Source organism: Microtus ochrogaster, chromosome X (assembly GCF_000317375.1).
Source record: "Microtus ochrogaster isolate Prairie Vole_2 chromosome X, MicOch1.0, whole genome shotgun sequence".
In the NCBI taxonomy this organism is placed as follows: domain Eukaryota; kingdom Metazoa; phylum Chordata; class Mammalia; order Rodentia; family Cricetidae; genus Microtus; species Microtus ochrogaster.
This window is the reverse complement of record NC_022026.1, coordinates 25,433,979-25,446,550: the sequence shown is the minus strand read 5'-3', so window position 1 is coordinate 25,446,550 and position 12,572 is coordinate 25,433,979. Positions and strand designations below refer to the sequence as shown.

General features: G+C 40.7%; 1 protein-coding gene across 2 annotated transcripts in view; it reads right to left on the bottom strand.

The window, feature by feature from the left end:
• Ophn1 (oligophrenin 1) overlaps nucleotides 1-12,572 on the bottom strand; it is a 351,260-nt gene that overhangs the window by 9,967 nt on the left and 328,721 nt on the right. For both annotated transcript variants that reach the window (XM_005358630.3, XM_013350521.2), the window contains exon 22: nucleotides 885-1,050. In XM_005358630.3, the coding sequence (XP_005358687.1) occupies nucleotides 885-1,050 (166 nt within the window). The remainder of the gene's footprint in view (nucleotides 1-884; nucleotides 1,051-12,572) is intronic.

Genomic DNA, 12,572 nt, shown 5'->3' with positions numbered 1-12,572 from the left:
ATCAGAATGAGAAATGGTTCTGAAGCCATAGGCACCCCAGGGCAAAAAAAAAAAAAAGATCCTTTACTACCTATAGATCCAGAATGGCAAAGTCTGAGACTCACTCAGACCTGTCCTTGGAAAAATAAATGAAAACAGTCTTTGGTTTCAAAGTGTGACTGAGGGAGCTTTGCAAATACACATTGCTAATTAGTGGAAGTTGTGGAGGCTTTGATCTTTCCCTAAGTTTTACAATTATGGAAAATAAAAGACACAAGAAAAAGAAGGGTCTGGACGTGATGTGCTAATGGTCCAGGAAGACGGTCTTAGGAGGGCATGAGGAGAGGCCAGTCAGGCTAGCTATGGCCAAGCACAGCTGGTTTCTTGGCTCTACTTTTTCCCTGGCTCCCCAACCAGAGGGCCTATTGGGTATCCTGTAAGAGGATCTTTAGAGGACCTGAGTCATTTTGGATGATTTTTTTAAATGTACCCTTGCGAGAAAGAAAGAAAGAAAAAAAGCCCCAAGCACAAGTACAATGACAAAAATTACATGCTCATTAAATTACTTGAATAACCAGTAGCAATAACACAAAATAGAAAAGATTTTTAGAGCAAAAAACTGAAAGTAATTTTTCTTCCTCCATAGACATCAGGGCAGCTAAGAACAAATGAATCTTTATATAAGACTTTGAAAAAGTCTTCAAATGTAGTGAAATAGCCCAACTTTGGATACTGAATGGAATATTCCACACAGGGATGACACTGGATAGTCTCCTAGATTATAAAGAGAATGATGTTCCAGAGTTGTCTGCTGTATACACTTAGCAACCAGAGATGGCGACCCTAAAGGCACTTCTAGTGGTCAGCACAGGCCTTAGATCAAGTTGAGGGAAAACATTGCTTACACAGATGATGGGATTTCCCCTGCATTGCCAGCCACAGTATCTGGCTTTGGTTCTGGCTTCTGTGAAACACTGGCCCGGCAAGGAGGGTCTGGGGGTCTCACTGGAGGACGGATGATTGTTTGCTTTTCTCCTGGGGGCCGAACTTTGCTGAAACAGTCAGTATCTCCTAAAAGAGAAAGCAATAACAAGGACATAAATAGTCGCCCAAATAGAACACTAAATGTCAGTAGACGACCTGGGGTTGGCTGGGTCATCTTCTCTGGTCCCCATTTCTTCTTAGCTAACAACTCTACTTTTGTTTTAAAATTCTTCTGGCTGATGCCCTTTAGAAAGCTTATATTCCAACCTAGACTGTACAATTTCATGTACCTTACATTTGTTACGAATTTTCTAATTCTACATTTCCTTGGCTTTACAATTCAGAGTAGCAACACATTTGTTTATAGAGATCGAAGGGACTAAGTTAGGAACTAGTATGTTTATTACAGTGCCAGCCACATCGTAGGTGATTAATGCCATAGAGTAGGTGATTGATGAGGAACTTAAATTTGATAAAGTCATCCCTACTAAAATCAGATCCTGAGACTGGAGAAATGACTCAGCAGTTGAAAGTATTTACTGCTCTTCCAAAGGACACAAACTGCATCCCTAGCACCTATGTCAGGAGGCTTAGAAAAACCTGCAACTCCAGACCCAACATTCTCTGCTGGACTCTGTGGGCAACTGTATCATGTGCACATCAACATACGTATGTACATAAAATGAAAACTAAAATAAACCTCAAAAAATTCCCGGTCCTTTCAATACTAAAGTACTCTTCTACCTCACGTTGCTATCTCCACATTTCTGGCTTACAGTTTAATTGGAAGAAATAAACAAATAGTTTTTATGAAATGGTACTGGCAGGATTATGGTAAAAACAGGTATTCACATACTGCTGGTGGCAAGATAAACTGGACTAATTCTATCTAGATACCTATCAAGTATTTTGGAACAATCTGGATGTAACACAAAATTATGCATAGGTAATAAATAATTCATACATGTTTATCTAGTAATTCCACTTTGAAAAAAACCTTACAAGAATTCATCCAAGATAAAAAATAAGAAAAACCAATTGGCACAAAACATACATAGCAAAATATCAGCCAGAACTACAAAAGCTAACCAAACAATTTACTCTTACAAGAAACTAACACATATTGCATATAAACTGACAAGAACTTGGACAAGGTCAAGACAAAAATGTATATTGAAATAAAGTAAAAATGAATTCATAAAGCTTGGCATGGTCACTCAAGTCCCAGTGCTGAGGACTCTAAAGCAACAGGACTGACATTAGTTAGAGGCCACCTTAGTCTACATAGTGAGTTCCAGGCAAGCCTAAGCTACAGAGGGAGACTCTGTCTCAACAAGAAAGAAGGAAACAAAACTCCGCCAAAAAGTACTTGTGTCTCAATGAAGATGATATTAATATAGCCATATGTGTAACAATGAAGTGGATTATATCCTGATATTTGCTTAATATTAGATCTTAATTTTCATTCTTTCTGCAAGATGCTTAAAGTAAAATTAAAAACGTCAAATTCCATCTACATAATACTGCTTGCTATAGGATTTACAAAAGTTTACACAGTTTTATTTTTCTTCAAGTCCTTCTCAGTAACTCTAAAATGCACAGGATAAAGTTCAAACTTCTCAACATAATTCAAGGCCTTCTTTAAACTAGCTACAAATCATTGTTTCAGGAATAACCACTGGACATTACCTACCAAGCCTACTCTATCAAACTGGTCTCTTCACTACCCCATCAAAACAAGTCTTGATTTTAGGTTATATTAGTATGCTGATTTCCCTCTGTATGCTGTGAATATCATTGTTTAATAAAGGACTGCTTTGGACCTATAGCAGGGTAGAACTTAGATAGGCAGGGAAAACTAAACTAAATGCTGGGAGAAATGAGGCAGAGACAGAAAGATGCCATGTAGCCCCACCAGAGACAGATGCCAGAACTTTAGCCGATAAGCCACAGCCACGTGGCCATACACAGATTAATAAAAATGGGTTAAATTAATATGAAAGGGTTAACCAATAAGAAGCTAGAGCTAAGGGGCCAAGCAGTGATTTAAATAATATAGTTTCTGTGTGGTTATTTTGAGTCTGAGCTACAGTATGCCACAGAAGAAAATACAGAGGTTCTAGAATTGTGAAAACCTGGATGTTTGGCTTTATTCTGCTATTTCTGCTGTGGGTTAATGCTCTTGTACACTGTAAATATTTGTAATTCATATTGGTTTAATAAAACACTGATTGTCTAGTAGCCAGGCAGGAAGTATAGGCAGAGCAACCAGACTAGGAGAATTCTGGGAGGAGGAAAGTCAGAGAGTCAGTTACTGACTAGACACAGAGGAATCAAGATGATAATTTCTTACTGAAAGTCACGTGGCTAACTACAGATAAGAATTACAGGTTGATTTAAGTTGTAAGAGCTAGACAGTAATAAGTCTGAGCAATAGACCAAACAGTTTATGATTAACATAAGCCTTTGTGTGTTTATTTGAGATTGAATGGCTATGGGACTGGGTGGGACAGAAACTTACATTTATAAACTTCCAAGCAGTGAGAACTTGGACAGTGATTTAATGTCTTTGACTATAATTTTCTCACTTGGGAAATTGGTATATAACAATTTCATTTCATAAGGTGATTATAAAAAGTTAGATGATATACTATCCAAAACAAGCATGAATAAGTGTTAGATGATTTTTACTTCTTTCCTTCTATCGATTCCTAAGCTTGCTCACATCATAAGCACCAAATCCATTCCATAAGAGTGTGTACAAGTAGGGAAATATAACACTAAAGATGTTTGAAAAGGCTATATGGAGATCTATTATTGTATAAGATTTCTAAATATGTAAAATAATTTAATTGGAGTCACCATACACAGGGAATAAAGCTCTTTCCAGAAGTCATAACTTACCAAATAAAAAGCCTGCTGTCAGGTGTGAGATACCTCCCCTCAATTTGTTGATCAGAAGTGTCTTTGAGACCCCAGGACAACACAGCCTATTGCAATTGCTCTTGGTTGCCCACCAAAACTTGATGGTAAGACCCTTTTGCTGAAAATACCACGTACTTTGAACACAGGATGTGGAGAAATAAAATTAGTACTGATCAGGAAGCCTCCTGTCTGATGACTAGCTTTCATAATACCAGAAGATATATGTAAGCTGCTAGGGGGAAAGTTATCAGTAGTCATACTTAGTTGTAAATCATATACACTAAAATAACAACTGGCCTGGAAAGATATGATAATGGTTGCAATAATGGCATGAATGTAACAGAAGTAACCAACTACTTTCTGATTGAATTTAGGGTCTCAAGAGGAAGAAGCACAGGCCTGGTACTAAGGATGGTCTCAAATCCATGGTTGAGGAGTTCACTGGGTCAAGGGGTAAAGCCTACTGCTATCGATAAATAAACATAGAATTAAACTGACCTTTAATCCATTTCTCTATATACACAGATTAATGTAGCAGTCAGATATCATCAGAGCAGTCTATTTGTTCCATGGATAACATTTAACACAGAAACACAAGTAGTCAAAGTGCAGAGAATAGGTGTTCACGGTTTCACATTTCTTCTCAGGCTCAGAGATCATTGCAGAAGAAAAAATGGAAAGATTATAAGAGCAATGCAGTGTCTTCTGGACATTGCAAGACTGTTGCACTCATATGCCCACAGCTGCTGTGGTTATATGCACAAGACCTGCATAAGATCAAGCTAGTCAACATTCCAGGATGGAGAGTGGAGAGGCATGTAAGTCCACACCTAGCTGAGGAGATGCTGACAGCTCTTAGCTACTATGGAAAGGAGAGTCAGTTTTCTTTACACTATGGCTCTTGGTAGGGCAAACACATTCTAGTGGATGGTCCCCATACTCAGGAGTACAGGGGTCACACAAATCAGACTCAGTAGGTTTTTATAAAAATAAAGAAGAGGAAACAAATTTGAAAGGGGTGAGAGGAAAGAGGGATCTAGGAGGAGTTATGGGGAGGAGGTGGTAAATATTATAAAAATGGTATATTTGCAAGTATGAAATTTACAAAAAATCAAAAATTACCATAATTATGTTTTATTAGAGCCAGTTCAAATCTGAGTTACAGATGAAACATCTCAGGAGAAAAGGCAGAATTCTGATAGTACAGTATATGTAGTATACTAGTAGAGGGATGAGTAAAACATTATTCCTGTTTACAGAGAATTTCTATCTTCCCATCTAGGCTCTAGCTTATATTTATGGATATACTATTCACCATAGTTAGCATCAGGGTGATTTTCTACAACTGCATTAAAAAAAAGATCATCAAAGTAATAATAATTGCTTTTCTTGCCTAACAAATTTATACTGTTTGAAACATTCTCCCAGATGATGTTCATAGTCATCTGAGAAGGAAAGAATAGAGACTTCATGTCATTTCTATTTTACAGAGAAGGAAACTGAGGCTCAGAATGGTAAATCTATTTACCCATTACCAGATTGTAATAGAGTAATGATTGAAAATTATTTTCTATTTTCATGTCCACTTCTTTTCCAGTGCCTGCTATGTTGTTATTAGTAGCAGTAATAGAAAACTGCAAATGATAATAATGTTTAACAGTAAAAAAAAATAAGTAAAACAATAGTTATTTATTTTTATTGACTGATTTTGCAGTATGGGGATTAATACCAGGGTCTCACACAGTTCCAGTTCTGGCTACTTTTATTACCAAACACCAGTTCTGATCCAAGTATCGTTAACACCACATTTAGTGCTTTTTTCAGTTTTCATAGTTAAGACTGGGCCTCATTCTGCACAAATGTTATGTTTTTTCTACCGTTGAGGAAAACACTCCAAAATGAAAAGGAACCTCAACGCTTACCATTAACAGATCCATGTGCATGTGATTTCTACAACCTATGTAGTTCCGGTTACCAGAGGTGCAGTGGATTTCAATCCTGGCTGCACATGAGAACACGGGAAGACCTTTAAATATGCAGTACCCAGATCCATCCTCAGCATTCCTAGTTTGACTAGGACAGAACTTGCACTTGGGTATGTCAGTGTTCCCCTGGTTCATGCGATGACGGGCAGTGTGGGCTGTAAAGTTGTAAGCCACCCAAACCCGCTTCCTCGTTGCAGGTCACACATGAGCAGAGATGGCAGTGATACTCCATTTCCACTAGTTATTGAAGGAGGGAGTTTGATAGGAAAGACACTACACTTTCAGAGCTAGAATTATTTCTACCTGAAGCCATGCCTAGCCTAGGGCTCATTTCTCTTGAGAAGTATAGCAGATATCACCCTCATAACAGCAGCCTCACTCATTACCTTTACAGCCACAACCAAATGGACATCTGACTAGGGCCTGGAAGTAAGCACCATTAGCTGTTTGTCTGATTAGGCCCTTTTATATGCAACTTCAACTTATGATTCATTACAAGTCATGCTTTGAAGTAGCAGCAAAGAGTTTTCTTGGCTGAAAGACCCCGGTGTTGTTCTTTCTTGCCCCTAATTTGTCTCAGTCACAGTTAAGCCACAATGTCAAACTGGCAAAGCACGGAGAGAAGTCATGTAACTAGGAGTCAAGAAACCTGGTTTCTCATCTTAATACTAAAACTAGCTTGTGTAAGTCAGCGGTTCATTTCTCTGCCAGTACAATAGGAAGATTGGACTGTTTTGCAGATGAATCAATCAGCAGATGGTATCAGTCTGTAAACCTTTGCCTTTCTTTGCTAACTTTTGTATGTTTCTTTGGGAATACTACGGAAGTCTCAATTTCTTTATCAGTCTTTCCCTTCCTTTCTTCCACCTTCTTATTACCTCTCAATAAACGGATTTCAATTTCATGCCCCCTGTTGCCTGCCGGTAATACCCAAAATGCCTAAGGTGGCATTCACTATGCCCTCTTCCATTGGGCTTTAGCAGTCCTTTCTGATCTTGCTTTCCGCCACTCTTCTTCACAGATGCTACCATCTAGACGAACATTATTATTTATTGTTCTGTGTGCATGTCTTGCAATGAATCATCTTTCCAAGATCCTCTTTACCCTATTCCCACATGCCCCAAATTGCATCCGCTTAAGTGCCATGTCTCTTAGGAAGCTTCAGATTCTCCAAGTTCCTTTCTCCAGCTCTGAAGGCACTGGTTGTCTTGTACTTTGAATCTTGCACTTTGGCTCTTTGCTTTCATGGCTCTTTCTCCCCTATTAGAATGGGAGCAACTTGAGAGCAAGATCCAGGTGGGACTCATCTCTGTATCCCCAAGAGAACCAAGTAAATTGCTCTGCATGTAACCGGCAGATAGTCAACAAATATTTATTGAGTAAAGAAAAATGCAGTGCAGCCTTTTAGAAGGACAGCGAGGAAAGCTTTCCCTTTTTAGGCTTCCAACTGAGCTTCCTATGACACACAAGCCCAATACCCTCGGCCTTCAAGGGTATTCTGAGACCTAAAGTAAGTATTCAATATACTAGGGATTTTGTGAGAGCATTTGTGTCCAACAAGGGATGAACACAAGTGATCCTATACAGTCTCCCTGGGGTCTTAAATCCAAACTGGGATGAGAAGTCATAGGCATGGGCTATAAGCAGTCACATTAGAGGGCCAAGCATGGGAGCTCCAGGAAGTGAGGTATGGGTGAGTACCCTGGAGCAGGACTGTCAGAGGATCCATGGACCAACTGGACTGGAACTGGACTAAGAAGAGCTAAATGTCCTTTTTTGTCTCTTTTCTCCACAATGTTTTTTTTTTTTCTGTCTGGGTGTTTATCAAGTGTATAGCCAGGCTGAAGACAAAAAAAAAGTAGTTCTGAGCTGTTTTCTTCTGCCTGTATTTTACATTTGAGATTCCACCAAGGCTCTAGAATACAGAAAAGTAGATGTCCCTGTCTTGGAATCTGCCACTTCTTGAGCCTCTACTAGATAACTAGGTGCTTTATAGACTACTTCTACCGTTTCTCACACACACACACACACACACACACACACACACACACACACACACACACACACACACACACACACACACATCTTGCCTGTGGTAGAGGTGCTAGCCCACACTACTCATAGTGGGGAAATAAAAAGTAAAGCTGACCTAATTACAACAGCATGCTATCAAAGCCGAACAACTCCTTCCATTTACAGGGTAGTTGGAAAGGGACAGGTATACACATGCCACCCTTCCTTGTTATAGCAATCCAATGGGCACAATTATGAGCCTCTTATACAAATGAGAGGCTCAGACAGGTTATGATTTACCTGAAATCCCACAGCTGGGAGAGACAGGGTCAAATTGAAAACACATATCAAGGGAAGTAATGGAGGATGGGGTTTTAACCACACAATCTCTCTAGTCTATAGAATTCCAGCAAATGGCGGTCATTTGCTTTTGATTCTTGGTCCAAAACATAGGTTTCATTACAAACTTACTGCCCTCTCCAAAACATTTGGCTCCTTCCTTTCCCATCCTCTGCCAAATGGTGGTGAGCAAATATCTTAGCATGTGTGGGTTTATGGAGAGACAGCAGTCATCAGTTCTCGATTTTATGCAGCTTTCTTAACACCCTCCCTAATATCCACCTATACCCCACCTCGGGCGAAAGAGCAGGGGGAAGATTGCTTTTTCTTCTCCTTCAGCCCTAGCCTTCTACAATGATCTCTTGCTCTCTGTGACATTCCTCCATGCACATCCTATAGCCTTCCTTTCCCCTTAGCCATCAATTATCCTTATGGAACACTCTGGAGTTAGACTCCAGGAACGGCAGAGAATGAAAACCAAACAGTAGATTACTAAAGCATAAGCATAATAAGTTCAAACAAGAAAATGTGGATAATGGCCAGCAACGCCCATTACTGCAGGAGCAAGTCTGTTCCTAATACTTTTAGAGCAGATACAAATGCCACTTACAGCATTAGTCACCCCAGTGAAGAATTGATGGCTGTGTGACTAAAAAAGGTCTTGCAAATATCCTCCCTCCAAGCCCAGAAGCATATTACCAGAGAGAGGAAAGAAACTAAGCAGGGCTGTTAAACCCACATGCCCTAGGGCCCGTGTGTGTGGCATGCTACCTACTTTAATATCTATACTCAGGCAGAATGAAGGGCTTCTTACCCTGGCTCTTACTGCTCTCATTATCATCCAAGAACATAGCTCACACCAGGCTTTGACTGACAGCCTATGGGCCATCCTCACTGTGAACAATGGGAAGGCAGAATCATGGCTTTTCCTCTCGGTCTTTCCCTTTGCTTAGTGTGATGTCTGAATGAATGCCCAGATAGAAGAGAAAGGCATACACCCTTCTGTCCTCTTCACTCTCCCCCAAATACTAAATCTTTTTGTAGAAATTATACACTTGCATTTTGTAAAGCCAGAACCGGTCAGAGAAAGCAGCATTGAGTGATGCTACCTGTTTTCTCTTATATGTAGACCCTAGATTTCAATAGATGTGGGGGATCTACATGGAGGGCCACAAAAATAGAAACTGGGGAGAGTGGGGGAAGAGATCGTAATGGAGGTGGGAAATAGAGAGAGCAATGTAATAAATGGGCACAATTATGAGCCTCTTATACAAATGAGAGGCTCAGACAGGTTATGATTTACCTGAAATCCCACAGCTGGGAGAGACAGGGTCAAACAGGAAATAAAGTAGGGGGGAACACTAACTGGGGAAAGAAAGGTAACCAAGTAGAGGAGGCACAGGAAAGGCTAGCGAAGGAGAGGAATAAATGGCAACACAGCATAACACATATGCGTGAAGATGCTATGATGAACCAGCCATTACTCGATATGCTAACCTAGAAAATTAATTTAAAAGACAACAAACTCACATGGTCAAAAGGAGACGTGCTAATTTGTATACGCCAAAGTAATGCTTGCTGGAAAAGAAGGAGGTGGCTAAGGCAGAAAAAAAGGACTGTGGGGTGAGAGAGATGATTATGTGTTGAAAAGACCTTGCTGCTCTTGTGAAGGAATCACATGTGAACTCCAGCATTCGCATGGTGGCTCACACCTATCTGTAACTTCGGTGCCAGGGGACGTGGCACCCACTTCTGGCTTTCATGGGCAAAAGGTGCATGATACATACATACATGCAGGCAAATATTCACATGCTTAAAAGAAGTCTTTAAAACTGAATGTGTTATATAAAAAGCATACCAAATGTCTAGTTTCCAGCAACATCTCTGCATCTTATAGCCCAAGGGATGCTGGGCAATTTGCTTCCTACTGAGCCACTCTTTCTTTGAGATGGGTAGGGTAAAACCTACCTCACACACTTACCAATGATAAAAATATGCAACGAATAAGAAAAAGCATACAGGCCCATGTCTGCAGTAGAAAAGGGTCCTGAATAAAATTCCATCAAGGAACAATAGTGCGGTTTGCGAAGTTACTCGACTGCCATGGAAGGAAGCCCTTTACATGGCACCAGGCGCCTGCCATTTCTAATTGCTCTGGGAAAAATGGGGAGAGCAATGAAATCCACTCACATGCTAGGTCAGTGGAAGGGGTAAAGATGGAGCGAGGTTAGGATGGTGACACATTTGGAATACCAGAAACAACACAGCACCTTCAACAGAAAAGCTGGAAGCAACCGACAACTCTTTGGTGTAGAGTGGGTGAGCAGAAGAGGCAACTTGCTCCCCAAGCCTGCCATTCAGGTTGCTTGTTAGCACATGGGGTTAATCATCCGCTTCAGCTCAGGGGAAGAACCATGTGTAGCAACTGATTATCTGATAACTCTTCTGGTGTCCAGGAATTTACCAGGAACCTCAGCGAAACTAGGGAGGGAAGCGGAGGTGAAGTGATAGGCGGGGAAGGTTTAGAGACGCAACTATACCAGCAATTTGGCTATAGGGCTCTACCATGACCCAACCCATCTGAGTGCTGCCAAGGCTGAAGGCCAGAGGCTTTAACGAAAACTGTACCACATAAGTTTGTTGCTAACTGATTTAAGAGCAAAAGAAAAAAAAATCTGGCAATGCTGCAACTTAGACTGAGAAAGCCTGGATGGCCCTGGACAAGTCAGATCAGTTCTTATATTAACTGATAGCATTAGATCACAGCTGCTGCTGCCAGCAGCCCAGAGGATGGGAGTGTGAGAGCAGCAGCAGAAGGATGGCACGGGGATTGTATTCTATATCCAAAGATGTCGGAGGCAGGGCCGATGTAGAAGGCTAAAAGTTACTGTGTGTGCTGAGCTGACAGGATCTGGCTTGACAACGGGCAGGGCAAAGTTTACCATGGGGGTAGAAGTGCCGCTCCCTAAGCTTCTACTTGGTTAATGTGATGATCAATATATGACTTCTAAACTGAAGCAGATGTCTCCATAGATGTCTGGCCTTTTCTGGCTGCCTCCCATAAGAGGCAATTTGTAGGGAGGGAAGACAGGACTGAGGGAGAAAATTAATAACATATTTCATTTTCTGATTATGAGCCAGGTATTTTGTTTGTTATTCTTTTTAATCCTAAAAAAATTATTTTTAGGTATACTTTTTCCCATTTTAGAGATATAAAACCCAAGGTACAGACACGGAAAATAACATGGGCATGCAAATGCATCTGAGGATCAAACCAGAGAATTAGAAAGTGCCAATTGCTCTGTGGAAATCTTGCTGGCATCCACACAAAACAGCATTTACCGAACTGCTCAAAGACAACGCTGTCAGCATGTACTGAGCCTGCCACAGATGACAGAATTTCTTCCCTCTGCTTTATCTGGACAGGCTTATTTTTCCTCTAGGTTCCCTCTGCCTTCATATATACTCTAAAATAACTCCCTGCCTCTCCTTCTAAAAAGAAATTTGTGATGCTATTCATCAAGCGTGAAAGGCTTTCGTGGACACTTCCCACACCAACTCCATTGCTGGCCTTCCTCTGCTATCCTGCTCCCCAGTTCCTCACTCGATGCTGCTGTTTTTACCCGTGCTCCAGCACTGTGCTACCAAACAGAAACACTCCCTTGAAAAGGATGTCAGGCCAGGTGCAGGGCCGCATGCATTCGGGAGGTTCAGGAGGCTGAGGCAGGAGGATCTAATGCCCAAGTCCTTAATGAACTACATGTTGAGATCCATTATTCATAGAGACAAAAAAGAATCCTAAAATTTATAAGAAATATGAAAGAACACAGTAAAAACAACACGAAGCAGAAGGAACACAGCCGGAGACATCACATTACCTGACCTCAGATTAGACTATGGTAAAGCTACTGGCACTAAACAGACATGTAGACCAAGGGAACACGACAGAAGAACTAGCAATAAACCCACACAGCTACGGAAAACTAATTTCTGATTAAAGCGCCAAGAAAATGTGCTGGAGGAAAAAACTGCCCCTTCAACAAACTGCCAGCAAAACTCAATAACTTCCTGCAAAATAATGAAATTAGATTTCATAGCTCGCAGATTGCACAAAAATTAATTCAAAATCGATCAGAGACCTAGATCTTAAACTGGAAACAATGAAACAAAGGGTAAACACTTAAGGATATAGTAACAGACAACAAATCTCAGAACAGGAAATAGACCAAGAATTGACAAATGGAACCATATGGATTCAAAGAACCACCACCACCATCACCCACCACCACACACCACTACCACCACCACCACCACCACCACCACACACCACTACCACCACCACCACCA